Source organism: Podarcis filfolensis (assembly GCF_964270895.1).
Source record: "Podarcis filfolensis genome assembly, chromosome: 9".
NCBI classification, from domain to species: domain Eukaryota; kingdom Metazoa; phylum Chordata; class Lepidosauria; order Squamata; family Lacertidae; genus Podarcis; species Podarcis filfolensis.
In genome coordinates, this window is record NC_139610.1 from 18,193,234 (window position 1) to 18,221,061 (window position 27,828).

At 40.1% G+C, this 27,828-nt stretch overlaps 1 protein-coding gene across 5 annotated transcripts; it reads left to right on the forward strand.

Moving 5' to 3' along the window:
• The first annotated feature begins 90 nt into the window (after window positions 1-90).
• Window positions 91-27,828, forward strand: N4BP2 (NEDD4 binding protein 2). Of its 5 annotated transcripts, none has more exons than XM_083630044.1 (19): window positions 91-354; window positions 3,367-3,547; window positions 4,065-4,411; window positions 5,053-6,211; window positions 7,167-7,294; window positions 7,758-7,846; window positions 8,652-8,728; window positions 9,696-9,851; window positions 10,448-12,320; window positions 12,429-12,711; window positions 13,595-13,680; window positions 14,537-14,582; window positions 15,556-15,785; window positions 18,005-18,123; window positions 18,527-18,662; window positions 19,432-19,620; window positions 20,517-20,685; window positions 21,842-21,965; window positions 23,429-27,828. In XM_083630044.1, exons 3-19 carry the CDS (start codon window positions 4,183-4,185, stop codon window positions 23,472-23,474), a joined length of 5,139 nt encoding a protein of 1,712 aa, XP_083486170.1. In that variant the 5' UTR covers window positions 91-354; window positions 3,367-3,547; window positions 4,065-4,182; the 3' UTR covers window positions 23,475-27,828. The 5 variants fall into 5 exon arrangements, with proteins under 5 accessions (XP_083486170.1, XP_083486167.1, XP_083486166.1 ...); XM_083630043.1 differs by adding an exon at window positions 2,049-2,127 and having other exon boundaries at window positions 230-354; window positions 10,448-12,711; XM_083630042.1 differs by adding an exon at window positions 2,049-2,090 and having other exon boundaries at window positions 230-354; window positions 10,448-12,711.

Consider the following 27,828-nt stretch of genomic DNA (forward strand, 5'->3'; position numbering starts at 1 on the left):
AAGAAGTGGAGAGGATCCAGCCCCGCCCCCTGCATCGCTCGGGGTTGGACTAGATGACCCTCGGGTTCCCTCCCCGGATTCTCTTTCTAACGGGGAAGCCCCGAAGCCTCTTCCTTGCTGACGTCGCCTCACACTTTCCCTCCTGAAAATAGCCAGGTGTGAGGACTAGGCCGCCGCTGCCTCGCGGCGCCTCCCGAGCTGCAGTCCCGGGAGCGGCCTTGGAGAGGCGCTGCGGCCCCGGCTTCGAGGCCTAGCAAGCCCGCGAGCCTGTGGATCCCTACGCGACTCGCGCCTGACCGAGAGCAGCGCGGGCCCGGAGACGAAAGGGTCGGAGGCGGCCGCCGCGGCCGTGAGGTAAAATCGAGCGCGGGGGTCTGAGGGGGGGAAAAAAACAGGCCGCTCGCCTCCCTCGGCCGCCGGACAGCTCGGCCGCCTTCCTCGGGCCTCATTCCGCCCCCTTTGGAGGCCGGCCGGGGAAATGCCTCGACGACGAGCGGGGCTCACGGCTTCTCCTCAGCCCCCTTCCCTTTGTCTCGCCTTTGCCCCCCCCCCTTTTCCCAGCGGCGGGAGCGGGGCTCGCTCCGGAACTCATGGCCTCTGAGCGTGTGCAGAGTGCCATCGCTTTTCGCCGCGCCGCTCCTCGGCCCTGCGGCTTCCTCCTTTTTGCTGGAAGAGAAATATTCGCGGGGATGTGGCAAGGGAGGCTGTCTGTGTCTCTTTCCCATGGAGAGGTGTTTGTTTTGTTGGTTTGTTCTGCATTCTCATTTATTTATTTTTAGATTCAGAGGCCCATCTTCAGAGTTTTCTGCCGGCCACTAGTCTTTCATAGACCGAGCTCGACCGTGATAAAACCAGCAGATACATTTTTGGGATCTGGATTTTAGCAGAAATCAAGCACCTCTTCCCTAATTGCTTGTCAGTGTAAAGGGAGGTGTATAAAAAGCTGGAAGCATGGCTGCAATGAAAGAAAAAAAATCATTCCAAGAGTTGCTATGTTCTGTTTCCTTGACTTTTTTTTTTTTGCAAGTGTACAGAACTCCAAAAGTTATTACAACTACCTAATTGCAGTACTGTATAAGGCATTTTAAAATTTAATTGCTAGAACTGTAGTACAAGGAAAACAAAACGCAAAGAGTGCCCGACTAGTATTTCTCTCTCACATTATTATTTTGTTTAAATTTTGAGAAACATGTAGTAAGCTTTAATGCTCTTTTCAAATTTATTTATTACGGAAATACTTTCATTTGTATGCAGCTTTTCCATTTAATTATGCTCAGAGCTCACAACAGAACATAAATTCCAATCAATAATTCCTTACAATAGCGATTAATTATGAAATCATTTCAAAAAATACCCAGCCAGATGGGTGCGGTATAAATATCAAACTATTAATATTCATTATTAAATAACTTTATTATATAACATTTTAAAAATCATCCTAAAATAAACTGTCAATATTTAAAAGCATATTAATTAATGAGTAATCAGTGCAATTGTAAGTGCACAGTTTGTAACAGCTTAAAATAAGCACATGCTCATCCTGAGTTTCAGCAAAAAGCATAACAACCCCCAACCCAAAAAGATTTGGTTTCCTGATATTAATATGTGGAGGTAACAAATGACCTTTTTAAAACAGGTGACACATTTAAGACCAGGTTTTAATTTTGTTGCCAGACAGGTTGGGTAGATAGCCATGTTGCAATTAAAACACTCAAGTCCTCAGATGATTCATGTAGCTGACTTGTAAAGATGGAGAAGAGGAGCCCTACTTTAAATTGTTTTGCCTTTTTAAAAAGTCTCCCCCCCCCCTTGATGCTAGCTTGGGTAATAATTTTTAGGAGGGGTAGTTGAACACTTAGTCATGTAAACATGCAAAAGTTCCCTTCTCATTGTTTTTTAAAATTAAGTTTTGAATAATCTGTTCCTCTTCCCCAAACGTCTGAGAGGTAGCCATAATCTATTGAGCAAATAAGCCATTGTAAAACAAGAGTCATTTTATTAATGTTACATAGTTATAAATCAGCTAAACATTTATGTGTTTGTTGTAGGGGAAACACTCTTGGGCAACAGATACATCTGTGGAAAACATGGTTATTTTATGACATGATCTTAAGTTATATTTTCCAGGTTTATATTCACAGATACCTTGTGTGCTTTTGTTAAGCTGTCATGCTTGATGAAAAGTTCATAATAGGTTTTTCTGCTAGGAAAGCAGCAATGAGTGAGAATGTTTTACACGGATTACTTAGTGAGTTCTGTTGGTGCTAAGACAAACCTGTATAAGTGGGCTCAAGGGTAAAACTCTGAACTCTTAATTTGCTGCACTTATGCATGAGTCATCATAATCTGTTAAGAGACACCTCTCTACAAGTAGATTCACTGATTATTTAATTTAACAAGTTTTAGTCTGCCTTTCAGGGCTCTCACAAGGTAGTTTACAAAATTATAAAATTCATAAAAAATACAGTTATGAAAAACAGAAAAATTAGCAGTAGCTAAATATTTTTTTCCAGGTGCAGCACAATTCACAGGCACACTTTTTTTCAGGTGCAGCACAATGCAGGGTTAAATTAATGTGTCATCAGGGTTGTTCAAGGCCACCCATGATAAGGCTATGTGTATTTGTCTGCAAAGGGTGTTCAAAAGGTGTGGAGCTACTATTAAGAAACCCCTGTCCCAGGGAATTGCTTGCCTAATGGTTCTGACTGGTGGATTGGGCAGGCTTATGCATGTGTAGGTTATCCTTCAAATAACGTGGTCTCGAGCCATGTGGTCTCGAGTCGTGTCCGACTCTTCGTGACCCCATGGACCAGAGCACGCCAAGCACTCCTGTCTTCCACTGCCTCCTGCAGTTTGGTCGAGCATTACAGGGTTTTAACATTCAAAGCCTTTAATTGGGCCCAGAAATGATTAGGCTGCTTGTGTAATCTGAGTGCCCAGATCACATAAGTGTTCTAACTGCTGCAGTTCTCATGTCCCTCCAAATATGCCACATGTCAGAGGAAATGTTGAGTCTGAAATAGTAGTTTCAGCTTGATGGAAGGACCGAATGCCATTGCAATAAGGTTTATTCTTGAATGAGAATGTTTGGTCTAGGACAAATATGGCCTACGTGTAGCTATCAGAGAAGAGCAATGCATAAAAACAATTAATATGGGATAGTTATTGGAAGGAAGATGGTTAACATTCCACTGCTGAATATAAACAACTGATTTGTCTGCAGCTAAGCTCCCCAGAATTGAAGGGTGTGTGTGACAGCACATCCTGGCAAGGAAAAAATTAAATAAAAATCCACTTCTGTATTCAGTATGCTCTGAATTTAATTGCATCTGAATTCTGAGCCGTCCTGATTTTTTCTTGTTGCAGGTTAATGAACCTTCATGAACAAAAGGAGAGAACTCCGGACTGGATGATACACACAGGAGTTTCAAACAGAAGAGTGGCCTAATGTAGCTTCTTGGTGTTAACTTTGTTTTGGCAATTTCTCCGAAACTGATGAAATGTGGAAATAGAGGACCAGCTAATTTTATCTTTAGCAAATTTAAAGGTATGCTCCTGAAAGTGAGTAAATATTTGCACCTTTAAAACTGTTATGTTGGACTGTCACAAGATTTGTGTTTAATTCCTAAAGCACTCTTGTTTTCTGTGTACCCTATACTAATTAATGTGTGCTTTAGTATAGTTTTGCTATACTAATATAGTATGTGTTGTCACAGTATTGATACTATGGATAATCCTGTGAAGCTTGCAGTTTTGTGAATGCTTACTAAGACCTGAATTTAAAATATCTGCCATACAATGTAAGATTTAGGCACTGCTCTGGAGTCTGAAATGTTCTTGAATTTTGTTTATTATGAAGATTGTGTTTATTATGACTTTTGACAACTTGATATATAGGATGAAGAGTGTTAGCAGCCTTTGCCAATAAAATGTTTTTCACTTACAGTTTAGAACTAGACTTTAGAGTTTAAAAAAATTAAAGAATGTCACTTCTTTGGTGTACACCAAAGAGTTTGGAAAAAAGTGACTCAATACATGTTTGAAAATACTTGTCTTCCTTCTAGGTTCATTGTTTCTGAACTGAATATGTGCTGTGTACAAATGGTGCTGCCTTGCTCATGACATAATCAGTGTTATGTAGACGAAATAAAATTCGAGGGAAAATATATTTTGGAGAAAAAAATGCCAAAGAAAAAGAAAAATCTTGGTGTGAGCCCATCAAGAAAGAGCATAAACTCAGAAGCGACACCTGCTGCATCTGCCGACTTGGTACCGCCTTCAGTAGATCTAACAATGTTACAAACACCGCATGGGATTGATAAAGAAGAACTCTTCAGCAGTCTTTCAGAAATGTTTTCTGACTTAGATCCTACTGTCATTTACATGGTGCTATCTGAATGTGATTTCAGAGGTAAATCAAATTCTGTTAATATTGTCAGCATTTGTGTTTAACACAGTGTTAAGGAGAAAGAGGTGATAACATGGGGTATCAAGGGAAAAGGCATGGCTGATTGACTGGAACCCTGAGCAGCAGGAACACACTATATTAGAACATTTTGTCGCAACAGCCACTTGTTAATAATCAATGCACAAGTTCATAAACTACTTCCTAATAGTTACCCCAATTAGCTCAGGGCATTGCTCTTTGGCTCTTCTTCCTACAGATTTGCTTACCTCGTACTGGCACTAATTATGTTACACAGCCTGACATCAGGCATTGCATCTTGGGGAATCTAACACAATGGCTAGGTAAGCTAGTCAATGGAGAGCAGAGCATAACTGAATGTTGGTAGCAGTACCATGCTACAGTTCTCATGACAGCGAGGTCAGTGATGGCTTTTCTGAGCCCTAGGGCCTTTGGCAGGTGCCTGACTATATTGATCCGTGTTGTTGGCACTGCAACTGGGAACTTTCAGGTTGTCTGAAGAACAAGGTAACCTTGAAATAAATCTTAAATTCAATGTCTATTTGTACAATGATCTTTATATTTTCTGTAGTTTAGAATGAGTTTCATATCGCTTCCAGTGACTCTGCTTTTTCTTCATTTCATAGTTGAAGACACTATGGATTATCTGCTAGAATTGTCTACAGCTGCTAAGGGAATAACATCTTCACCACATGTCTCAGGTTTTGATTCCATATCTGCATCATTGGTTGGTGAAAATCAATCAAGCTGTGTTACTAATGAAATAGAGGGCCAAAGTTCTGCTGCAATAAAAAATGTGAAATCTAGTGAAGAATCAGAAAAGTCTTCATCATCTGACGAACTGGTTTTCTTGCAGTGCCATCCTTTTGAGAAATATAATCTAAATAGTGAAATGAAGGATTCAAAAAATGACCATATCTCAGGCAATCTGTCTTTGGACCACGGTAGCTCTGATCAAGTTAAAGAGTTATCTGGGTGTGCAGAGTCCTGTTTGGGTTACAATACTGTGCTTTCTTTGCAGAAAAAGGAAACAGACAGTGAAATATTAGAAACCTCCACTCCTTTAAATCCAGATTGTGACAAACCTTCTGAAGTAGTTTGTGGAAAATCAGGCATTCAGACAAATGATGTGGATATTTTTGCACAAATCCCAGAGAACTGTAATTTACCTGAAGTTGTACTTGACAGTGGTGCAGTTCCAGAAGTTGTTTTGGACCTTAAAACCCTAAATGACGTGTCTGCTCAACACTGCCAGGGGATTGCTGAATTTCAAAACAGTGAGTTTGACAATTCTAGTCCTTGTTCACACAAGACTGAAAAACAGGGAAACGCAGTGACTGTGTGTAATAATTATTATAATACTTCTGTTCCTGACCTATGTGCAGAATCCACTTTCAAACTGACACCTTTTACAAATGTTGACCAGTCTCAGCAGATGTGGAATTCACAATTTTCTGTGCTTCAGAAACAGTCTCAGGAGTGTACGTGGAACCTAATGGCTCCTGTCTTTTATCCTCAAAATGTAAGCCATAGCTTCGTAACTCCAGTTGCTGTCAGCCCTGGGAAGTGGAGGCCTGCTTCAAACTCTAGGAGTCTTGGGAAAATATATTCTTCTCAAACAACTTCACAGTCTTGGGACAGCAAATCCTCTCTGCCGAAAATGGACATTTCTCAAGTTCACCAGCTTCCTGTTTGTCACATGATGAGAAGAAAGATTCCTCTTGCAGGTCATGTGCTTGTTCTTCTTAGAGGGGTTCCTGGATCAGGCAAATCACATTTGGCAAGGTAGAGTATTCATATTTTTTTTAAAATGCATCATTTCTCATGTGTGTATGTGTATACACAGACACAAACCAGATCCCCTCAATCCCATAATTTTCAAACCCTCACTATCTTTTTATCTATGGGAGAGGCCACTGTTTTGTGTCAGTTAAATATTAATCCATGGTCAACTTTAGGAAGTGAGAGAGGATTGCTCTGGATAGGAGAGTATGAAGGAGCATACATTTCCAAAGCTGATTTCCTGGTTTGCATGGTTTTTATATAGCATCTAGACTCCTGATTATGTGCTTTGACACCAAAAGTTACTGTCATCATTGTGTTGCATTGTGACAGCCAGAGAATGGTGCTGTGTATTCTAGGTTGTTGTTTTTTTTTTATATCGGGAGGACGGAAATGATGTTTGAAACTTTCCCCAAGATTTAGCTACTTTTTAAAGTTAAAACGTGTGCCACATAGATAGCACAAGCCTGATTTAGAATGGCTTATCGCTGTGGGTTAAACCACAGAGCCTGGGACTTGCCGATCAGAAGGTCAGCGGTTTGAATCCCCGTAACGGGGTGAGCTCCCGTTGCTCGGTCCCTGCTCCTGCCAACCTAGCAGTTCGAAAACACGTCAAAGTGCAAGTAGATAAATAGGTACCGCTCCAGCGGGAAGGTAAACGGCGTTTCCGTGCGCTGCTCTGGTTTGCCAGAAGTGGCTTAGTCATGCTGGCCACATGACCCAGAAGCTGTACGCCGGCTCCCTCGGCCAATAAAGCGAGATGAGCGCCGCAACCCCAGAGTCGGTCACGACTGGACCTAATGGTCAGGGGTCACTTTACCTTTACCTTTATCCATATTACTACACAATGCCCCTCACTTCCAGCTAAGGCTCAAAATTGTGTGTGCACAATTAAAGAGAAATTGAGAGTGGGGAAGGGAGGGGAGATGATTGATTTTGCATTTTTTGTTTTTCGCAGGGCTTTGCTTGAGGATAACCCTGGTGGTGTCATTCTTAGTACGGATGATTATTTTTACCAAAAAAATGGACAGTACCAATTTAATGCTGATTTCTTAGCAGACGCGCATGAGTGGAACCAGAAACGTGGTATGTGCTAGATGAAGTCAAACAATTGTTGATTAAGAATATTGGAATCTATAAATAGAGAAGACTTAATGAAGTTCTTGTGCCAGGATTGGTGCTTGCCTATAAGCACATATTAAACAACAACTAACTGGGTTGGATAGGCCAGAGGGCTAGATCCTGATCTCTCCCTCGTAACACAGACTGTTTTGACAGGCCAACAAGGCAGCCTACCTGTCAGTCACCTGATGTCACCATGAATACAAACTTTGGTCATACTTCTGGCCATATTGCTAGTATTGTATATTGAATAGTTGAATGTAGGTTCATATAGTTTAGTGCATATGACAACTTTGAGTATTTTGAGTGTTTCTGCAGTGGTTTGTCATGGTTATGCAGTGCTTTCTATAATCTTCTTTTAACTGAGTTAACATAAAAATGCTGGTTTTATTAATACATTAAAAAAAAATACTGGTATGTTTTTCAGCCAAAGAAGCATTTGAAAAAAGCATCACTCCGATAATCATAGACAACACAAACACACAGGCTTGGGAAATGAAACCTTATGTTGCATTGGTTAGTATTCCATAAGTAGTTATTGTTGAACCAAAAGCCCATTAACATTTTCTCTGCATATTTGTAGACAGCATGAAGGTATTTGAGCGCATGCTCTCTATAGGCTGTTGAGATGATGGGGGGGGGGGAGATTGAGTTGGCCTAATGCTTTCACACTCAGTGCAGTGAGGATGAAGAAGCTGAACATGAGCTCAAAACATACTTTCAGTCTGCCTGGGTACAATTGCAGGAGCAAGCATCATTTAATGGAGCCCAGATATTAGTCATTTGGAAAAGCTGCATGTTTACTCAGAAGCAAGTCCCACTGAGTTTAATAGGGCTTACTCCCAAGTAAGTGTGTTTAGGATTACAGTGGTACCTCAGGTTAAGTACTTAATTCGTTCCGGAGGTCTGTACTTAACCTGAAACTGTTCTTAACCTGAAGCACCACTTTAGCTAATGGGGCCTCCTGCTGCTGCCGCGCCGCCGGAGCACGATTTCTGTTCTCATCCTGAATCAAAGTGCTTAACCTGAAGCACGATTTCTGGGTTAACAGAGTCCGTAACCTGAAGCGTATGTAACCTGAAGCGTATGTAACCCGAGGTACCACTGTACAACTATAAAATCTATAGTCTTAGATCTCTTATCTAAGCACGAGAAATTTATTATGAGTGCTTATGTTGTACAGTTTTGATGAAGATCTTGTTCTTTGTGACCAGCAATGATGGTGGGTGAGATGTGTTCTGAACGATGACTTGGTTCATTTTTAAGTGTATTCTTAACCTGCTGAGGGATGTATCTCAAGTGTTTTTACACTTTTATTCAGTCCCAGGAACACAAATATAAGGTTATATTTCGTGAACCGGATACCTGGTGGAAGTTTAAACCAAAAGAACTGGAAAGGTAAAAGAAACACCCTCACGATTCTGTTACAACATATTTGAAAAGAAATAATAATATCCTCAGATAAATGAGCTAGTAGGAGTGAGACCAGCTTTTATTGAACCCCAAAATGCAAATGCAAATTATAGGGATTGCTGCAGTACTATGAATTGTTCTCTCTTTTCTTCCAAGAGAACCTGTGTGATTACTTGAACTACGGTAATTCGTTTTCGAATTGTACCTTTAGTTCATGTAAAGCTTCAGTTGCTTCAAGAATATTCTGTGGCTGTCAGCTACAGAGATTCTTTTAAAGAGCCTCAAGAATAGATACTATCATTCAAGTCCATTATCTTCATTGGTTAAAGATAGGGAGGTGGGATGTTGTGATAACAGATGGTCTTCCATATATAAGTGGTGAGCAAAGTAGTACCTAATAACTGTATTTTGTTTCTCCTTTTTCCTTTATAATTTTTAGATTTTGAATATTTTTTCTTTCTCTGGTCCATTGCTAATAAAAGTTAAAGTCGGCATGGGCAAAAAAATACCCAAGAAAATCTACTCTTTCTGGCCATTAATTATTTCTAAAGCTATAAGAAAAGTGGTTTAAAATGTCATGATTTGTAGTAGTGGGATTTTCCACATTTAGCAAGCTGTTGCTAAATAGTCAAGTAGAAATTGAAAGTAGAGGGTGCGAAGATCTCTTTTACCCAGTTTGGAACTCTACCTGTTTACTACTTTTTATTTATTTATTACTTAGGCAACGTGATATGGCAGTGTAGGTTTTCATGTTGCACAAACCTTTATTTGCTTGTTTATGCACCATCAACTGTTGGGGAAATTCTCAGTACCTGCTCCTTAAATTGTAACACCATGGAAAACAACTTCAGTTAAATGTTTAATAGTTGCCTCAAATGTTTTCAACAAAAGTTGGAATATGCCTTTTACTGTGAGATTCGTTCTCAGATATTCCGTTTTTTTTAATGTTTAGGCGAAATATTCATGGCGTATCAAAAGAGACGATCAAAAGAATGTTAGAACGATATGAACGTTGCCTGACTGTTAATTCAATTTTGAATTCTTCAATCCCAGATGAATTGAAAAGTGCTACCTGTGATGAAGTTCTTCACAACAAAAAGGGAGAAGGGTAAAATTAAAGTATCAAAATTAAAATTAAAGTATTGAAATACAAAAGTTCAAGCCAGTTTACTTGGTTAGTTAATGATGCTGATAATGCCAAGGTCGCAGGTTCAATCCCCATGTGGGGCGGCTGCATATCCCTGCATTGCAGGGGATTGGACTAGATGATCCTCAGGGTCCCGTCCAACTCTGTGATTCTATCTATATCTGTTAAGTGTGAAAGTAAATGTCTGTGAAGTCTAACTAAGACCTTATATCACAGAATGTGCTGAATAATTACACTTTCAGTTTCAGAAGTAGCATGGAATTTCAGGTTTTATATATCTCCATAATCTAACAACTTCCACTTTGACTCCTTCCCTTCAGCATCCAGCTATCATTTTAATAATAATCCCAGTTACATCCAAGAGAAGGGATTGACTCAATAGCAGTCCTTTTTTCCCCCATCTTGGCCCTTCTATCTTTCTAGGAATATGTATATAAATATTTCAATATATATTAGAAGATGTTATGGCTTAAATGCTTTAGCAGAGGTAAAGATGATTAAGGTGTGCATTTTTTCCTTTAAAGGTCCATTTTAAAAATCCATTGTTTGATTTACAGGAAGGAAGATATGCCTCATTTTGGGAAAAACAAGGAACATTTTCCTTCACCTTTAAAATGCATAGAATTAAGTATGGACGATAAGCATCAGTCACAGAAAGTTACAGTGGAAAATCAGACTCTCCTGAATAAAAAGAGAGAACTGGAGCATTGGGTTCAAGACTGTACTTCTAAATGTAATGCCTCTCTGGAAGACATAGATCTCAATGCATCATCAAGGACAGACAAAATTGATTCTACCCTTGAAATGGAAATAATTAAGATGGACTTGGTAAAGCCTGAGGAAAGTGAATTCTCAAATTTCAGTGAAAATATTCAGAAGCACAATAACAAGGACATAATAGATGAATTTGAAGCAAATCAATGTGCTGAAGTACTAACAGAAGCAGAGTTAAGACCGGCAAAAAACATGAATAAGGCAGATTCAGGTTGTGATAAACCGGTAGGGCCAGAGACAGTAAATTTTGTGGGAGACTGGCCAATAGAACAAACTATGGGGCAGAGAGTGAAAAGAGCTAGAAGGTCGGAAAAACTGACTATAAAGAATGGCAAAGAGGATAAAGGTCTAAGCATCCCCAATTTTAATGCATTAGCAATTCTAGATGAAGATGAAAAGGTAAATCCAGTTAATATTCATGAAGAGCTGCCACTTTCTCAGAGTAAACAGGAAGAAATTAAACAGCCCTCTGCCTGTATGTCTGTTGATGATACGGAAGAAGATGCATCGCGACTGCTGATTGTAGGAGACTGGCCTGTCCAAAACTCTTTAGAGCAAAGACAGCACAAAATGAAAAGAATACCAAAGAGAAACACTGATGAACCAGAAGAGATTAGAAGTAGTCAATGCAATATTAACGAAAGTACTCTGAACACAGTAACGGTACTTCCTACAACGTCTGCAGGTGCTGGAGAGCTACTTGTCTCATCAAAGAAGGAAAGTCTTTTGGCACCTGAAATCTCTGGTTCTGAAACTCTTAGTGAGAAAAAGTCTGTGCAGAACAAAAGGGCACGCAAGCATCATAAATTAGCTTTAACATTTACCAACAATTTGGCCCTCAGTAAACCAGAGGAAGAATTGTGTCTGTCTAATTTGCTGGAAGAGAAACCTGATGAATGCATCATGACAGGGGCCAATAAGTATTCGCAGACGGAGCCCCAGGATTTTGCTCTCCTGTGGAGGCTTGAAAGGAAAATTATTGTTTCAGAGGATACCAAAGTATTAAATGGCAGACTGGATGGATTCATACCAAAAGGCATTCATACTTCTTCAGAAAAAATACCCTATAAAGTAACTTATGAGAAAAGCACATATGTGGAAGAAAGTGAACTTGTCAACATTGATGTATCTGAGAATCTGAATATTTTGTGTAAACTCTTTGAGTCTGTTTCATTTGATGCACTGAAGGACTTGTATGAAAGATGTAACAGGGACATTGATTGGGCTACAGGGATCTTGTTAGATTCTGCTGAGAAGTTGTGCAGAGATGATGAGGTTGGAGCCTTGCAGGAAGCACAGATTCAGCCTCCTGGCAAGTCTCTTGACTCGAATGAAAATGCTGGTTATAGAGAACGACTTGCAGATTCTGAGGAAACCACTCAAGGAACTGTGTCTTCTAGAATTAGTCAGGATTCAGAAATAACAAATCTCTCTGTTGATGATGGAGGTGATGAAGCTTCCATCATTAAAGAGGAACACAACTTTTCAACTGCTTCCCCAGCAGAAAACAAACATTTAATGCCATCTGCTCCAAGAACTCATGTCGAAAAATCAGGAAATGAGAAACCACTTTTAGATACCACACATACAAAAGAGATGAACTCTGTTATGCTATCAGAAAATGAGCAGCCGAACAAGGTGTTGCATACTGAAGTGGACTTAAGTGTTCCTGTGACTATAACTGATGATTTTAATGGAGGCCCTAACACTTTGAATCCCACTTTTGATGTGGAAATAGAAAACACATCTTCAGAGAAACATTCAGAGTGTTCAATTATAGAAGAGCTCCCATCTCATCTAATACTTACAGAGGGCTCTGCAAGCAAGGACAGCAAATTTGAGGTGGATAAAAAAATGAATTGTAAACCAATGTTTCTAATTGCAGCAAAAAATGAAGAAAACAAAATACCCAATCAAGATAAAAGCAAGTTAGTGAACCCCACACCTGTATCAAAATCTGTGAATATAAATTCCCTAGAACTGGTCTTACCTCCTGAACTAGCCATTCAATTAAGTGAAATATTTGGACCTGTTGGTGTTGATTCAGGTAATAAAACCATGATTTTTTTTAAAAAAATGCTAGGAACTGACAATATTATATAGTTGTAGAAGGAGTTAAAAAACCCAAAAGTATTGGTTATTTGAAGATACAGCCGTTGATAGATATTAGAAAAAGACTCATCCGTATCTTGATGATGGTCAGACTCTGTAGTGGTCAGCAGTTTTTACTCATTTTGCAAAATCTTCCAAGTGCATTGCTCTGTTTTCCACCATATGAGTGAATGACAGCCATTCACTTACATAAAGTTAATTAAAAGTCTACATTTGGGAATGCAAATAGGGTAGAGGTGCCCCTGTTAAGTCCAGTTTCTAGACAAGCGATAGGTCGTAGCTTAGTGTAGAGCACTGAGCTCTGCCTTGAATCCAGAAGGTCCTAGGTAGGCCTAGGAAAGACCCTGGGTTGAGAGAGAATCCTGGAAAGTCAGTCATTGTAGACAATATACCAGCTTTCATTAGTCCCAGCCAGCATGACCAGTTGTCAGAAATGGGAAGGTGTAGTCTGGCACACGGTCCCTCTATCACTGGTCCAAAGTCTGTCTGTCTGTCTGATTAGCTTCATCATCTCCATATTCTCACTTTGGGTACTCCTCCTTAGTGAAATTTGTACCTGGTCAAACTGATTTTTTATGTTTAAAAATACTGCTTTGAGTTAATTTATTTCCTATTCCACAGTAGAATTGTGGTTTATAAATTAAGCTAGGTTTCAAAGTAGTGTTATATTGCTCTGTTTCGAGACAGATTCTCTGAATTATTTCAGGAACTGATGCTTTATCTTACAAAAAACCCAAGATATTTGATTAAGAATAAGCTTGGCTGAACTACATTTAATTTGTACAGTGCTTTAACCTCTGGCTTTTTTATTCAATAAGGATCTCTAACTACTGAAGATTATGTGGTTCATATTGATCTGAATTTAGCCAGAGAAATACATGAAAAATGGAAAGCATCTATTACAGTAAGTCAGTTTCTTTCTAAAGACAAGTCTATGGTATCTTATGCTTGCATTAAAATGCACTGGTATTTATTTATTAGCTGACCCCTGATAAAATATTTCCCATAATTTATAGTGCATGTAAATAAGTGGCATGATTACCCTGAGGTCACATATACTCCAAATAAAAGTTCTTAAACAGACAATCAAAATTTTGAACCAACTAACTTTTTAAAGAACATGTCAAAGGTCTGATTCATGTGCTTTTCATGCAGCCGCAAGATAACACAGGCAGAAAAACTTAGTTTAAAAACATGGTAAAAATGTTTCTAAACAAATGGTCTGGGCTTGAAGTGATAAGCCCAGACATCTTCTCTGGTCTGATTCACATGGTGGAAAGAGTGAACAAAGAGAATATGCTGACCCTTTGTCACTCCAGGAGAGGGGTCGTAACCTAGTCAAGTCTGGCAAAACAGTTTGCTTTATGGTATTAACCCCTTCCTGCATTAACTAAAGCTAAGCATGCTGGTTATGAGAGGCTGAATTATTATGAGCCACCCAGAGTGGTTGGGGAAACCCAGCCAGATGGGTCGGGTATAAATTATTATTATTATTATTATTATTATTATTATTATTATTATATCTAGTAGGATTCAACATTTATCACTGAGACACTTGTTCTACCTTGCTCATCTTGTTTCTCTAAAATTGAAATTCAGCTTCCAGTTTGTGCTTGCATACAGCCTGAACCTGCTGTAAACTGAGTACAGTTGCCCAAACAAATTTTATTAATCCTTTTTTAAAAAAACAACAACACCTAATTGGAGAGTCATTAAAACTTAATAATATAATTAATTGAACTTAAAATGTTTTAATTTAGAAGCGACAGAGGAGAGAAGAGGAGTTACATAAGCTTCTTGAAGAAGGTAAGCTTATGTTGTTCTAATTGACCACTCTGGGCCTTCCATTATTTAGAGTGGGTGCCCTTTTAGATGTGCATCCGGATTCTGATCATCACATAGTAACAAATACAGCAGGAATGGCAAAGTTATTCAGTCTTCAAAGTTATTCTATGCAAAATAAATATAGCAGCACATATGGGTCATATGGGTAATCCCACCTTATCTTACAACCACCTTAGAAGGTAGGTTGTGCTGCCTGATAGCAACTTGTCTCAGGCAACCCATTGGGTTTCAGGACCTAACAGAGTGTTGTTTTTGATTTTGCACAGCCCTAGCTTGGACAGTATTATTCTTACTCTCCCCCGCCCCTCTGTCTATCTCATCTACACTCAGATTAAGGTTTATTTATTTCTTGTCCTTTTATATGTGCAGCAAATTTTATTTGAAATAGGGATGCACAATTATCTATGTATATATTTAGTTGTTGCTTTTTTTTTTAAAGCACTACCTATTTGTGAAAAGAAAGAGCACGTATGTTGTAAAAATGCTGTAAAGAACAGCATGTGGACACAAAGGGACCGAGCAAACCACAAAGCTTTGCAACTGAGAGGCCAGAGGTGTGGAATTACCTATGTGTGATCTACTTCTCAGACCCTCAGAACCACAATCTGTGCTTCAAGCCACTGCTTTTGAAATTAAGTTCCCCAAAAGGAGGAGGAGCCAGCAGAGGAGTGTGAAAGCAGCCATGTTTTTTCAGGTGCACAGGCACAACATGGAGTAAGGCAGAGAGTAAATACTAACGTGCCATCAATATACATGTGTCGCAGTTAGAAAAACACAGTAAAATAAAATAGTTTTTAACAGTCTGTTTTTATTTATGCCTTAATACAAGTGACACCTTTCAAAATGCATAAAAAATACATGCATTTGGATTATCTGTATTTGAAACTGTTCCTTTAAAATAATTCATCACCTTCCGGCTTTGTTGCTTCTGTAGATCCCATGCTGTTTGAGCAATTCTGTCTAGATGAGCTGGACAGCCTTCTTTCTCCGCATACAAACTGTCAAGTACAGAAGACCGAAAGACTGCCTACAGATACGCTACCTGACAACTCAGCTGCTACAGAGTTTTTTCCTTTCATGGATCACTGGAATGTCCAGACGCAGAAAGTATCACTCCGGGAGATAATGTCCGAAGAAATCGCCTTACAAGAAAAAGAGGACCTGGTATGATTAATAATAATAATAATTTTTCATTTATACTCCGCCCTCCCCAGCCAAGGCCGGGCTCAGGGTGGCTAACAAGCAATAATAAAACAAGTTGAATGAATACAACTTAAAAACAAGATTAAAATATAACATTAAAAATATTGAAACATTAAAATATTAAAATGCAGCCTCATCACAGGAGGAGAAAGGAAAAAGAAAAAAGAAAGAGGGGGAGGGAATCAAACTGGCTCCAAGCCAAAGGCCAGGCGGAACAACTCTGTCTTACAGGCCCTGCGGAAAGAAATCAGATCCTGCAGGGCCCTGGTCTCATGAGGCAGAGCGTTCCACCAGGCCGGAGCCAGTGTTGAAAAGGCCCTGGCTCTGGTTGAAGCTAATCTAACTTCCTTAGGGCCCGAGACCTCTAGGGTGTTGCTATTTATGGACCTTGAGGCTCTCCGTGGGGCATACCGGGAGAGGCAGTCCCGTAGGTACGACGGGCCTAGGCCGTGAAGGGCTTTAAAGGTCAAAACCTTTTACACATACGTTGCCCCTTAGCACTAAGCGTTTCCTATCTTTCACCTTCACTGTGAACTGAAGCATGCAGCAGGGCATAAGATCGGCGACTAGGCTCCCAGCATAATGGACCTCTCATGCTCTTGTTCCAGTTCTCTGACTTGGCCCACCCACCACTTCCTTATGCTATAACAGTAACCGCTTTACAAACACTCACAAAGTTTCACTTGTAATGCAGCTGCACTGCCTAGAAAGCTGGTTATTAGTTTAGGTCAGGGAGTGGGTGGCAAGTGACTGTTGTCTAGCACATAAAATCTGTAAGGGTGGCCCTGCCATCTTGCTCCAGGATAACATGCCACCAGTGATGTTGATGTATTAAGCTGATAGGTAAAGGGACCCCTGACCATTAGGTCCAGTAGTGGCCGACTCTGGGGTTGCGGCACTCATCTCGCTTTATTGGCCGAGGGAGCTGGCGTACAGCTTCCGGGTCATGTGGTCAGCATGACTAAGCCGCTTCTGGCGAACCAGAGCAGCGCACGGAAATGCCATTTACCTTCCCGCCAGAGCGGTACCTATTTATCTACTTGCACTTTGACGTGCTTTTGAACTGCTAGGTTGGCAGGAGCAGGGACTGAGCAACGGGAGCTAACCACGTCGCGGGGATTCGAACTGCCGACCTTCTGATCGGCAAGTCCTAGGCTCTGTGGTTTAACCCACAGCGCCGAGGATTAAATAGAAAGTGGTGCTGTACAACAACTATGTGGTTCTGTTGTGCTTGTGAAGCTAAAACAGAGAGTAGGATGGGACTGAAATGCGATTTAGCCAAAGTCTAGAGCCAGAAACCTGCCTTTACTTCCAATTTCTTGGTATGGTTGACTCTCAAAATGAGATGGGCATAAATGAATTAATTGGTACCGATGGGAGCTTGTTTTCTGAGGTGAATAACATGTGGGAGAAATTTCTATTAGAATTTCTCAGAAGGGAAGAGTTAAATATTTCCTCACTGCACCCTGGTCATGATGAAATCTACCCCCTCCCCCCACATAGGCAACAGTATAAAAATAATGGATGTAGTTGTAATGACACATTTAGCACCATGTGCAAGGTTTTGCTTCTAATGCATTTTTTCCTGTTTTGTGTACTTCTGAAGACCAAAAGTGTGGCATAGTGGTCATTTGACTGTTAATATGTACATTGGTGCTAAGATTTAAATTAGAAACTCAGATTTTTTAGTGGTATCCCCCATGAATCATCTTGATTTACCCTAATTTATTAACTTCAGCTTATGGCCACCATATTGTGCTACTTTATCTCCCAAACCAAACAGTCTCTTCAATACAGTTTTGCAAGCAGCCTTTTATGATTTAAATTTCAGGTGGCTGAAGCAAGAAATGTCTCCCTATAAACAGTATTGCCAGCCCTAAATATTCTGGAACCAATAACAAAGGGTGGTATCCAATGTTGTAGGAGAAGAAGTAGCACAACTACTATACTTCTTCCTCTGCATTGCCCCCCAACCTGCCCTGTGATTTGCTCTGGAGGTTGCTTCTACCCAGGGGAGCAGATTTGGGAACACTCAGGAGAGAGGAGGAAAAAATTGGTTGTCACCCACCCCAAAATGTGGAAAACTGTAACTTTGAAATCTTTTTCCTTTATTAGATCCATTTTTCTACAAAGCCTTTTCTAATAATATAATTATAATGTCAACTTGTTTTCTGGATTAGAAACGCTCTCCTTTCATGGCTAGAAAAGACTGCGCTGCCAAACTGAAAGAGAAGCAACTCCTGGAGTTATTCCCAGCTATTAACCCAAACGTCTTAATGGAAATCTTCAAGGACCACAAGTGAGCTCTTGCTTGTTCATATGATGCTGCTAAATTCAAAGAACTAAATGGCTTGGATCTGAATACCTTTTGAATTGCTTTATACTGCACAAGTCTGTTCAAGACTACCCTTGAAGGCTTTTCTCCAGATCTTCCTGTCGCCTGAGATAAGGCCAGTAGTGACCAGAGACAGAACCTTCTTTGTTGTGATGTTCTGGCTCTGGAATTCTTTCCCTGGGAGACTTGCCTGGTGCTAGAATTTGATTTGAGAAATTAAAGATAAGGTTTTAGAATGCAAGCTTCTCTCTCTTTCTTGTGTGCACACGTATGTCTTGCTTTTTCCTTTCTTGTTAATTAACAAAGTTCTGCTGTTCTGTGATATGTCTTGAATCATTCACTGGCTGCTGCTTCTTTTTTATCTCAGTTATTCCTTGGAGCAAACCGTCCAGTTTTTGAACAGCGTTCTAGAGTCAGATCCAGTAAAGACAGTTGTAGCCAGAGAAACTGCCCAGGGTGCCATACTCTCTTCTTGCAGTGCTTTAAAGACACGAGAGAGAAAGGTAATGACTATTTTGTACATTTGTTGCAAATACATTTAAATAAGATGCTGCTATAGTACCCTCAGGACCTACGGGACCGCCTCTCTTGGTATGCCCCACGGAGAGCCTCAAGGTCCATAAATAACAACACCCTAGTGGTCCCAGGCCCTAAGGAAGTTAGATTGGCTTCAACCAGAGCCAGGGCCTTTTCAACTCTGGCTCCGGCCTGGTGGAACGCTCTATCTCATGAGACCAGGGCCCTGCAGGATCTGATTTCTTTCCGCAGGGCCTGTAAGACAGAGTTGTTCCGCCTGGCCTTTGGCTTGGAGCCAATTTGATTCCCTCCCTCCCTCCCTCCCTCTCTTTCTTTTTTCTTTTCCTTCTCCTCCTGCGATGAGGCTACATTTTAATATTTTAATGTTCCATTATTTTAATGTTGTTTTTTATTTTTGTTTTTAAGTTGTAATCATTCATCTTGTTTTTATTATTGCTTGTAAGCCGCTCTGAGCCCAGCCTTGGCTGGGGAGGGCGGGGTATAAATAAAAAATTATTATTATTATTATTATTATTATTATTATTATTATTATTATTATTGTGAAATATGGGTCCTCAGCATTTTTAACATTTTGGGGAAAGGACTTTATAAATAGTAAATAAAAGTCAGTTTCAGTAGGAGTATATATGATTGCTTCTTGTTTTGAACTGAACAGATAGAAAATGTCTTTGGTGGAGGTGTCTTACTTTAATAAGCCTTGGATCATGTCCTAAGTGTAACACTTATGAATTATAGGCCAAAAAGTGCAAGGAACCAGAAGACATTCTTGGTGCAAAGGCGTTTCAAGACTTTGAATATCCAGGATATGATGATTTCAGGGCTGAAGCTTTTCTTCACCAACAGCACAAGCAAGAGTGCCTGAGAAAAGCTGGGGAGGCGTATCGCATGGGAATGAAGTCTGTAGCAGCATTTTATGTTCAAAGGGTAAATTTGTTTTAATCAATCAATTCTGCAATTTTTGCCTTCTTTACTGGAAATGTTGGCCATTCGTAATCACATAAGTTTTTGGTGTTTGCACTGATAACCACCGCATAAGCAAGCGTCAATGCTCTTTTTGAATCTCCAATAGCAGAACTAGTGGACTGTGTGCAGAAATATTCCCCCCCATAAGGTCAGAAACATTTATTTTGAAATAAATTGGAAATATGTGGACATGGCATTTTAATTCAGAAACCAGCAACTCATGGCTTTCAAAGTGCTGCTGGATTAGAATATAAGACAACAATGGAAGAGCTGATTCACTAACAATGGCTGGAGTTCAAAGTGCTACGTTACATGCAAATGAGTGTTTGGTCATTGACAATAGAAACTCTGACTTTTTGCTTATTAACAGGCTCCCACGCCATATCACAAATTACTATTGAATGTCCCCTGCATTTCAAAATAGCCATGGAGCTACTTGCATAGTTTTTTGGACCCCAGCATGTATTGTGTACTTCTACAGGTGTTTTAAACCATAATTGCCGTACTGAAACCTTCAGGTGATTCTCTTAGCATGCTAAGGCAGACTGAGTTGTTTTTTTACCAGTTGTATATATGCACACAGTCAGGGAGCACAAAGTTGACTTCCTCTCTCTTTTTCTTCCTACCTTTATGATCTCTGCTCATTTCACACAGTCTCATTGTGACTTACATCTTCCTGAAACCCACCTGATCAGGCCTTACTTGACCTACTTTTGACAAGTTACGTCTAAATGCACATGTCGCTGTTCTGAGACATTACAACTCCCTGCCTATAGTGCTGCTTTGAATCCTGATACCCAGTGCTCCGCTTAGGTTGCTCCTCGTGATGTTTACAGTAGATGTGTGTTTGCATCAAGGGTCGCCTTCACGAGGAGAAGATGAAAGAAGCCAACCGCGATGCTGCCGTGCAAATCTTTGAGAAAGTGAATGCCCTGAAGCTTCCTGAAAACCTTTTGGACCTACATGGTCTTCATGTGGATGAAGCATTGGCTCACCTGGGTAGAGTATTGCAGGAGAAAACAGAAGGTACAAGAACACTTCTTTGTTTACAGAGATTACACTGGACTGTACAGTGGTACCTCGGTTTTCGAACATCTCGGAAGTCGAATGTTTTGGTTTTTGAACGGCGAAAACCCAGAAATAAATGCTTCCATTTTCGAATGAGCCTTGGAAGTCAAACAGCTTCCGCTGAGTTTTTTCGAATTTTCTCTATTGAATTTGCAGACCGCCCTTTGCGGCTTCGGTTTTTGAATGTTTTAGAAGTTGAATGGTCTTTTGGAATGGATTACGTTCAAAAACCGAGGTACCACTGTATTAAAACGGACGTGTTACTTTCCATGTTAGTGGATGGGCTAGCCTTCATGGACAGAACATATAATTTGCATATAATAATAATAATAATAGTTAATATTATTATTATTTATTTATACATAGATACATACATACAGTGGTACCTCGGGTTAAGAACTTAATTCATTCTGGAGGTCCATTCTTAACCTGAAACTGTTCTTAACCTGAGGTACCACTTTAGCTAATGGGGCCTCCTGCTGCTGCTGCGCCGCCCCCACACGATTTCTGTTCTCATCCTGAAGCAAAGTTCTTAACCCGAGGTACTATTTCTGGGTTAGCGGAGTCTGTAACCTGAAGCATCTGTAACCTGAAGTGGCTGTAACCCGAGGTACCACTGTATATACATACATACATACCCTACCCATCTGGCTGAGGTTCCCCAGCTACTCTGGGTGTTTCCCAACAGAATATTAAAAATACGATAAAATGGCAAACATTAAAAATTTCCTTAAACAGGGTTGCCTTCAGATGTCTTCTAAAAGTCAGATAGTTGTTTATTTCCTTGACATCTGATGGGAGGGTGTTCCACTGGGCGGGCACCACCACCGAGAAGGCCCTCGGCCTGGTTCCCACATAGCACTACTAAGGTTAAATTCCTGGCATCTAGTTAAAAGGTTCTTGAGTAGCAGTACTGATACAGATACCAGCAAGCTGCTGCCAATCACAGTAGACAGTACTTGGCTAGATGGACCTGTAGTCTAAGGCTACTTTGTATTTCAAAATTTACCATATTGAAAGATTTTAGATATATTCTAAAAGCAATTTTTAAATCTGTTGAATGCGGAATTCATAAAGAGAGAATATTGTGACCATTCTTATTCTTGTGTAACAGAATGCAACCTGGCTGGTGGTAAGCCATATCTCTACGTGATCACAGGAAAGGGAAACCATAGCCAGGGAGGAGTTGCTCGCATCAAACCAGCAGTTATGAAATACCTCACAAGCCACAAGTTCAGGTGAGCTGAACCTACCGTTACTGACAACTTGCGATCTGCATTTAACCAATTAAAAACTGGTGGTTATTTCACTAGAAAGCGTAGTAGACATCCTGGGCTAAGCTCCTCAGGCAGGGTTATTGCCAGGTCTGCAGAGTGCAGCAGGAAGCTAGGATCCTAGGTCATTCCTAATGACAGTCCTGGCTGCTAATGGTGGTTTTCTTTTTATTTGCCTATGGTGGTAAACACGGAATCAAGTGAGGAAGGGGATTTGAGATTGAGTTACATTTAAATCTAGTGAAAGGGTAATGGGTGAAGTCAAGAGTGGAAGGCTGGAGCTGGGAGAGAATTCGGGAATAATAGAAAATGAGTTGTTTTTGCTCCCTTAGCTCTCTGGTCTAGCCCAAATACACCCCACCTTGTGCTCTGCCATGTTTCTGTCTTTTCAACACCTCACCTGGTCAATGCCAGTGGGATTTTTTCTTCTGTGAACAGTGAACCTCTCTTCCACATGCTGTGCCCCAATCTGATTTTTAAATTCCCATCAGTGGTTTGTTATGTGACACGATGGTGGAGGCTGCTTCTCAGTTAACAAGCTCCAAAGCATCTTTGGGCACAGAGAGCAAGCTTATTTGAGGCAATACCTCTTTATTAGGCTTATTATTTCTTAAGTTACTGTAGTCTTCACTCTATAGGACGCACCCGACCATAGGGCGCACCTTGTTTTAGAGGGGAGAACAAGAAAAAAAAAATCTCTCCCTCTCTGCTCAGCGCCCCTTCAGCAAAGCGGCAGGAGAAATGGAGCCCCTTCCATTTCTCCTCCCGCTTTGCTGAAGGGGCGCTGCGCAGAGAGGGAAAGCTGTGCAGCGCCTCTCCAGCGAAGCGAAGCCAGGAGAGCAAGAGGGATCAGTGCGCACCGACCCCTCTCGCTCTCCTGGCTTCAGCGAAGCAACCCAAAGCCTCCGGCTTCAGGCGGCTATCCCTGAAGCCTGGAGAGCGAGAGGGGTCAGTGCGCACTCCAGGCTTCAGTGAAAGCAATGCGAAGCCTCCGGAGTGCGGAGGGAGCGCTCCCTCTGTGCTTCGGAGGATTTGTGTTGCTATTGCTGAAGCCAAGGAGCCAGCATTCACTCCATAAGATGCACACACATTTCCCCTTAATTTTTGGAGGGGAAAAAGTGCGCCTTATGGAGCAAAAAATACGGTAGTTTCTTTCATCCGGCCAAAAGGATGGTTTAATTTCAAACTTGCCCTTCTATATGGTGAAAGTGTCATGTAATGCTGTGTAATGTTAGAGCGTTGTATGAGAGATTAAAAACCTTTCCACCTGCACAAGCCCTTACACAAACGAGCATGAGAAATGCTGTATACCACTGTGCGGATTCTTATGCAAGCATTTGTGGAACAGTGCTAAAGTCTGTTTTCCTACCCCTTGCAGTTTGAATCAAACCTTAAATGGTTGCTTACAATATTATCCTGATTCACAGGTTCACAGAAATAAAGCCAGGCTGCTTGAAAGTCATGCTGAAGTAAAAGGAGGTCACCAAGAGGATTGGAAAGGCTGCTATAACTGACATACAAACAACTTCAAAATATAATGCCGTTCCTGTGCTACTTTTAAATAACAATATTTTACTGGAAATATTTTAATGTTTTTAGCAGGTGTGTTTTTTGTCAGCATGTTTTCCTCGCCAAAATTGAATGGATTTTTTTTTTCTTTTTAAGGGAAATAGTTTTTTGGCCTCTTGCTATAAAAGGAGTCCATGTGAAGAGAACTTCTGTACAAGAAATGGACTTTCAAAGGGAAGGCTCCATTTTGAAACACTCTGTCCTTCTCAGATTTAAAGATTTAAAGAACATCCACAAATATCTCAAGCATTATCTTCTTAAAAAACTTACCTTGTTCTGTATAAGCGGGGAAGCCAACATAGAACCCTTCAGATATTTTGGACTACATTCCCCATCATTCCTGGCAACTGGCCATGGTGGTTGGGGCCGATGGAAGTTGTAATCCACATTTGGAGGGTATCATATTGACTACCTCTGCTCTGTCAACATTAGGCTTACATGTTTTTAAGACTTGGAGCTAAGATGCTTTGAAATAATTAAAAGTTTTGGGGGGAGAAAATGATGCAGTGGGTTGAAGTAATAAGAGCTAATAATTATTTATGTTCCTTGGGGAGAAGAGGAAATGTTAGGTGTTAACATTTCCCTGGACTTAAGAGAAATACAACATCTCATACCTCAGTGAGTTATCTGCTCAGATTGTCCCAACTCTTCAACTCTCTTCATATATGGAAAGTGTTGACAATACTGCCTGATGAGATGGTTGAGCTTTTTTGGGAAAGGACATGGGTACCTAAAGGTCTTGACCATTATGTAAGTAATGAGGAGCCATTTCCTCTTTCATTTATACAGTTGCCACTAGAATCAACAAAATTTTAGAAGTCCCAGTTTTTGTGACGTATAAAGAGCTGAATTCAGCTATATGTTTGTGCTAGTGGGAGCCAGCATAACAAAGCCCGCTAATGCAACGGGTCTTCCCCTGCTCTTGCGCTGATGGAAAAATTCTTCCATTTTCGCTTAAAATATTAAGTGCACTGGCTCATGAGTGCAACGAGAATATGTACAGAGAGCTGCTGTGTGAATTGAAATGTACAAGGGTACCTGCAGTGAAGCTCTTTTTGAACGTGTGACTAAAGTTGCTGGATCAGGGTTGGCATTTCCATATGCTTTGTGGTGGGAGAAAATGTAAGGAATCTTCATAGACTCCATCCTGTCTGTATATAAATTACATATGGTCTATTAGAGAAGACACCAGCAAACTGACGCCGTGTAAGGGTTTGCCAGCTTTGAGCAAGCCTATATGCCATTAACGACAATACTGGATAAAGCATTTATCAATGGCAGCTACTACCATTGCAGTACTGATGGAGGGAGCTACATCTACTGACATTCTCATATTCCTACTGCTGCTGTTAAAACATACATGGTTTCCTTCAGATCAGGAAGTACAGCAATGTGTGCATGCATATCGCTCTTACAGGGGTGCAGTTTCATTTGAAAATGTATCATCGTTATTGATAGTATATTTTGTGTGGATTTTTAAACGTTAATTCATGGCTGAGAATAAGCAAGCAACTCAATGTATTTTTTAAACATATTTTAATATCAAAACTGGATGATCCTAGTTGCAAATTGAATGACATCTCCCATGATATTCAGTGCCTCTGTATCCAAACAAATTAATACATATAGAAATATTTTAAAAACTGATAGGTGACATTTATTTTCAAGAATATGCAAATAATGTATACATGTCTTTCAGCGTGGACATGCAAGTGCTCTTTAAAATTGTTTTATAATTATGAAGCTTTTAAAACAATTGAGGATTACATGTGAGCCATTGTGTAAATAGGTGAGTGTGAAATATTTCAAGTTACAACCAATTGTGACCTTCCACTGATGGGGACTTCCATCAGTGGAAGGAGGGAGGTGGCATATTTTGCCAGTTTCCCCCTTCCCTCCTGCAGTGCCATCTCCTGTGCTGATCTGAAGCTTCTCCCTAGCCTCTGGAGTAGATTGGAAGGGCACAACAGTCTATATGGGGAAGGAAGAATATATGGCAATTGCCTCCCTCTCCACGCCACTGATGGAAGCCTCCTAAGTGCCTTCCATCAGTGGAGAAAATACCATTCGTACAACCCTTCATATCTTAAAGGTGCCAATTCAGTAGAATTTTGAAGCAACCAGTTTCTTTGACATATAATGCAACAGAATTTGCACCCATATGCTATGGACACCAGTTAAATTGGGACATTTTAGTGGATGTGCAACTATTGAAAAGTTGCAACCTGCAGTTAACTATGATCCTTTCAAAGAGATCTTTGAGTGGGAACAGATTCCTGCACATTGCAGGGAGAAAGGAAACTCATCCAGTCCTTAGTATGTTATTTACAGGACTTACCACCTGGATCGGAGCTTCAGAATTTCCTACTACATTGATATCTAAGCTTAATGAGTTTTAGAAAAGATAGCTTTTGAATCTGGAGGAAAAAAATGATGGAAGGAGTGCCTGGTATAGAAATCCAAACTGCCTTTTTTTGCTTAGGGGTGTATGTCATTATGGGAGAAAAACAAAATCTTTTTCTTCTATTTTTATAAATCAAGCACTTTTAAATATGTGAGTTGCTTGGTAGCTAGATTCCCCCTCCCCTTTTTATGTGGGCTGCCCTATAGCCAAAGAAACTACTACTGCTTCTCCCATTGAAATAATTGGCTTTTTCAGACTTTTCACCTTCCTGTGTACCAGAATGGGTGTGTTCATCAAAATACTTATTCAGGAACCTAATGCAAATAAGGGATGCTTCACCATTACCATTGTACAGATATGTCTGTCTGGCAAGGACATGCATGCATGTTTTGCTTCATGTACAAATCATGGGGAAACCACTATTGACTCTGGGATCTTCACTCCATGTCCAACTAGCCTGAGCAGATGCATAGTGTTGACCACACAAGAAGGGGTAACGACACACTTGGAAGAGCTACCCATATTAGGATAACCATTATGTGAACGGCCCCAAGGTAGTTTCTCTTAATGCGATGGCAGATTTATCTTTTCAGATGCTGATCTATTTTTGTCCTCTTTTCATGAACGGAGTTCTTCTCGCAGGAACTTTGGATCCAAGCCATTGTGACATTGTAAAAATTTCACTCCTTTCGATAGAACCTGCCAAGTAGAAGTGGCTGCTGGATTATAGCCTCCCGTTCCCTTCTACACTTTAGTAGATTATTTAAAAATAACTGTGAATAACTTCTATATTTTCTTAGGGAAAAAAATACAACTGAAGAAATTAAGACTAAACCTGAACATACCTGTAAGGATACCTAAGGGAAATGTGTTCTTTTCAATGTCTCAGTACAATGTTAATAATTGTTTTCTTTGTTTTGGTATTTTTACCATGCTTAATTTCTTAAAAAGTCAAATGTCTTAAGATGAGGAAGAATTATAATTTCTGGGTACCCAGTTTTTTATTATTAACGTCTTAAATTAGCCTCCAAAGAAGATGTCACGAGCATATGCTTATATCAATTAGGGTCATTGCTTAGGCTGCAAAAATTGTACTCTAAATGTTTTATTGAAAAGAGATTTAAATTTACTCAGGGCAGTGGTTTTCTGTGAAAGTGCCTATGGAAATGATAGCCTTCCCAGTCTCAAATATTTTCAACAGATAGATATTTTGATTATAACTGATATTAAGCTTGTATGTGCAGTTCAGGTTTCAAAACATTACTTATCCTTTCTTCATTTCTTGAAAAAAGAATGTACCATCCCTTAACTATAAGGACTTTGGGTAAACTTCAGCTTGCTGTGGTGAAACATTAAAGGCTAGCACACATGCTATATATTCACTTACATGTCTTTACTACATTTTGCAAGGATGAACATGCGAAACAGGTGATGGCATAGATGCCCTTCCTGTGATCCCAGCAGCACTCTTTCCTGGCCATGACAATTGTGTAAACTGCTGTGAGTCATATGTGAGATGACAAACGTTTTTCCATGTAAACTTGTGTGTGAGGATGGTGGGAAATGTTTACATGGTGAAAATCTTGCTCTTTTCAAAAGGGGAAAAAAAGTTCAACTCTCAACTACTGACCGGGATTATACTACTCTACTATAATAAAAAAGTACGATGAAAAATCCAGTATTGTGTCACAAAAATATGGCCAGTATGTAAGTAGATTTCTTTACTGTTCATTTTTTTTAGGTGTATAAAGCTCTTCTGGTTTCCTATCTTTCTTTTTTTTGTAATGTTTGGTTGTTAGCACATAAAATTTCTTACGTGGATAATTTCAAATAAAATCCAGTTTAATAAATACA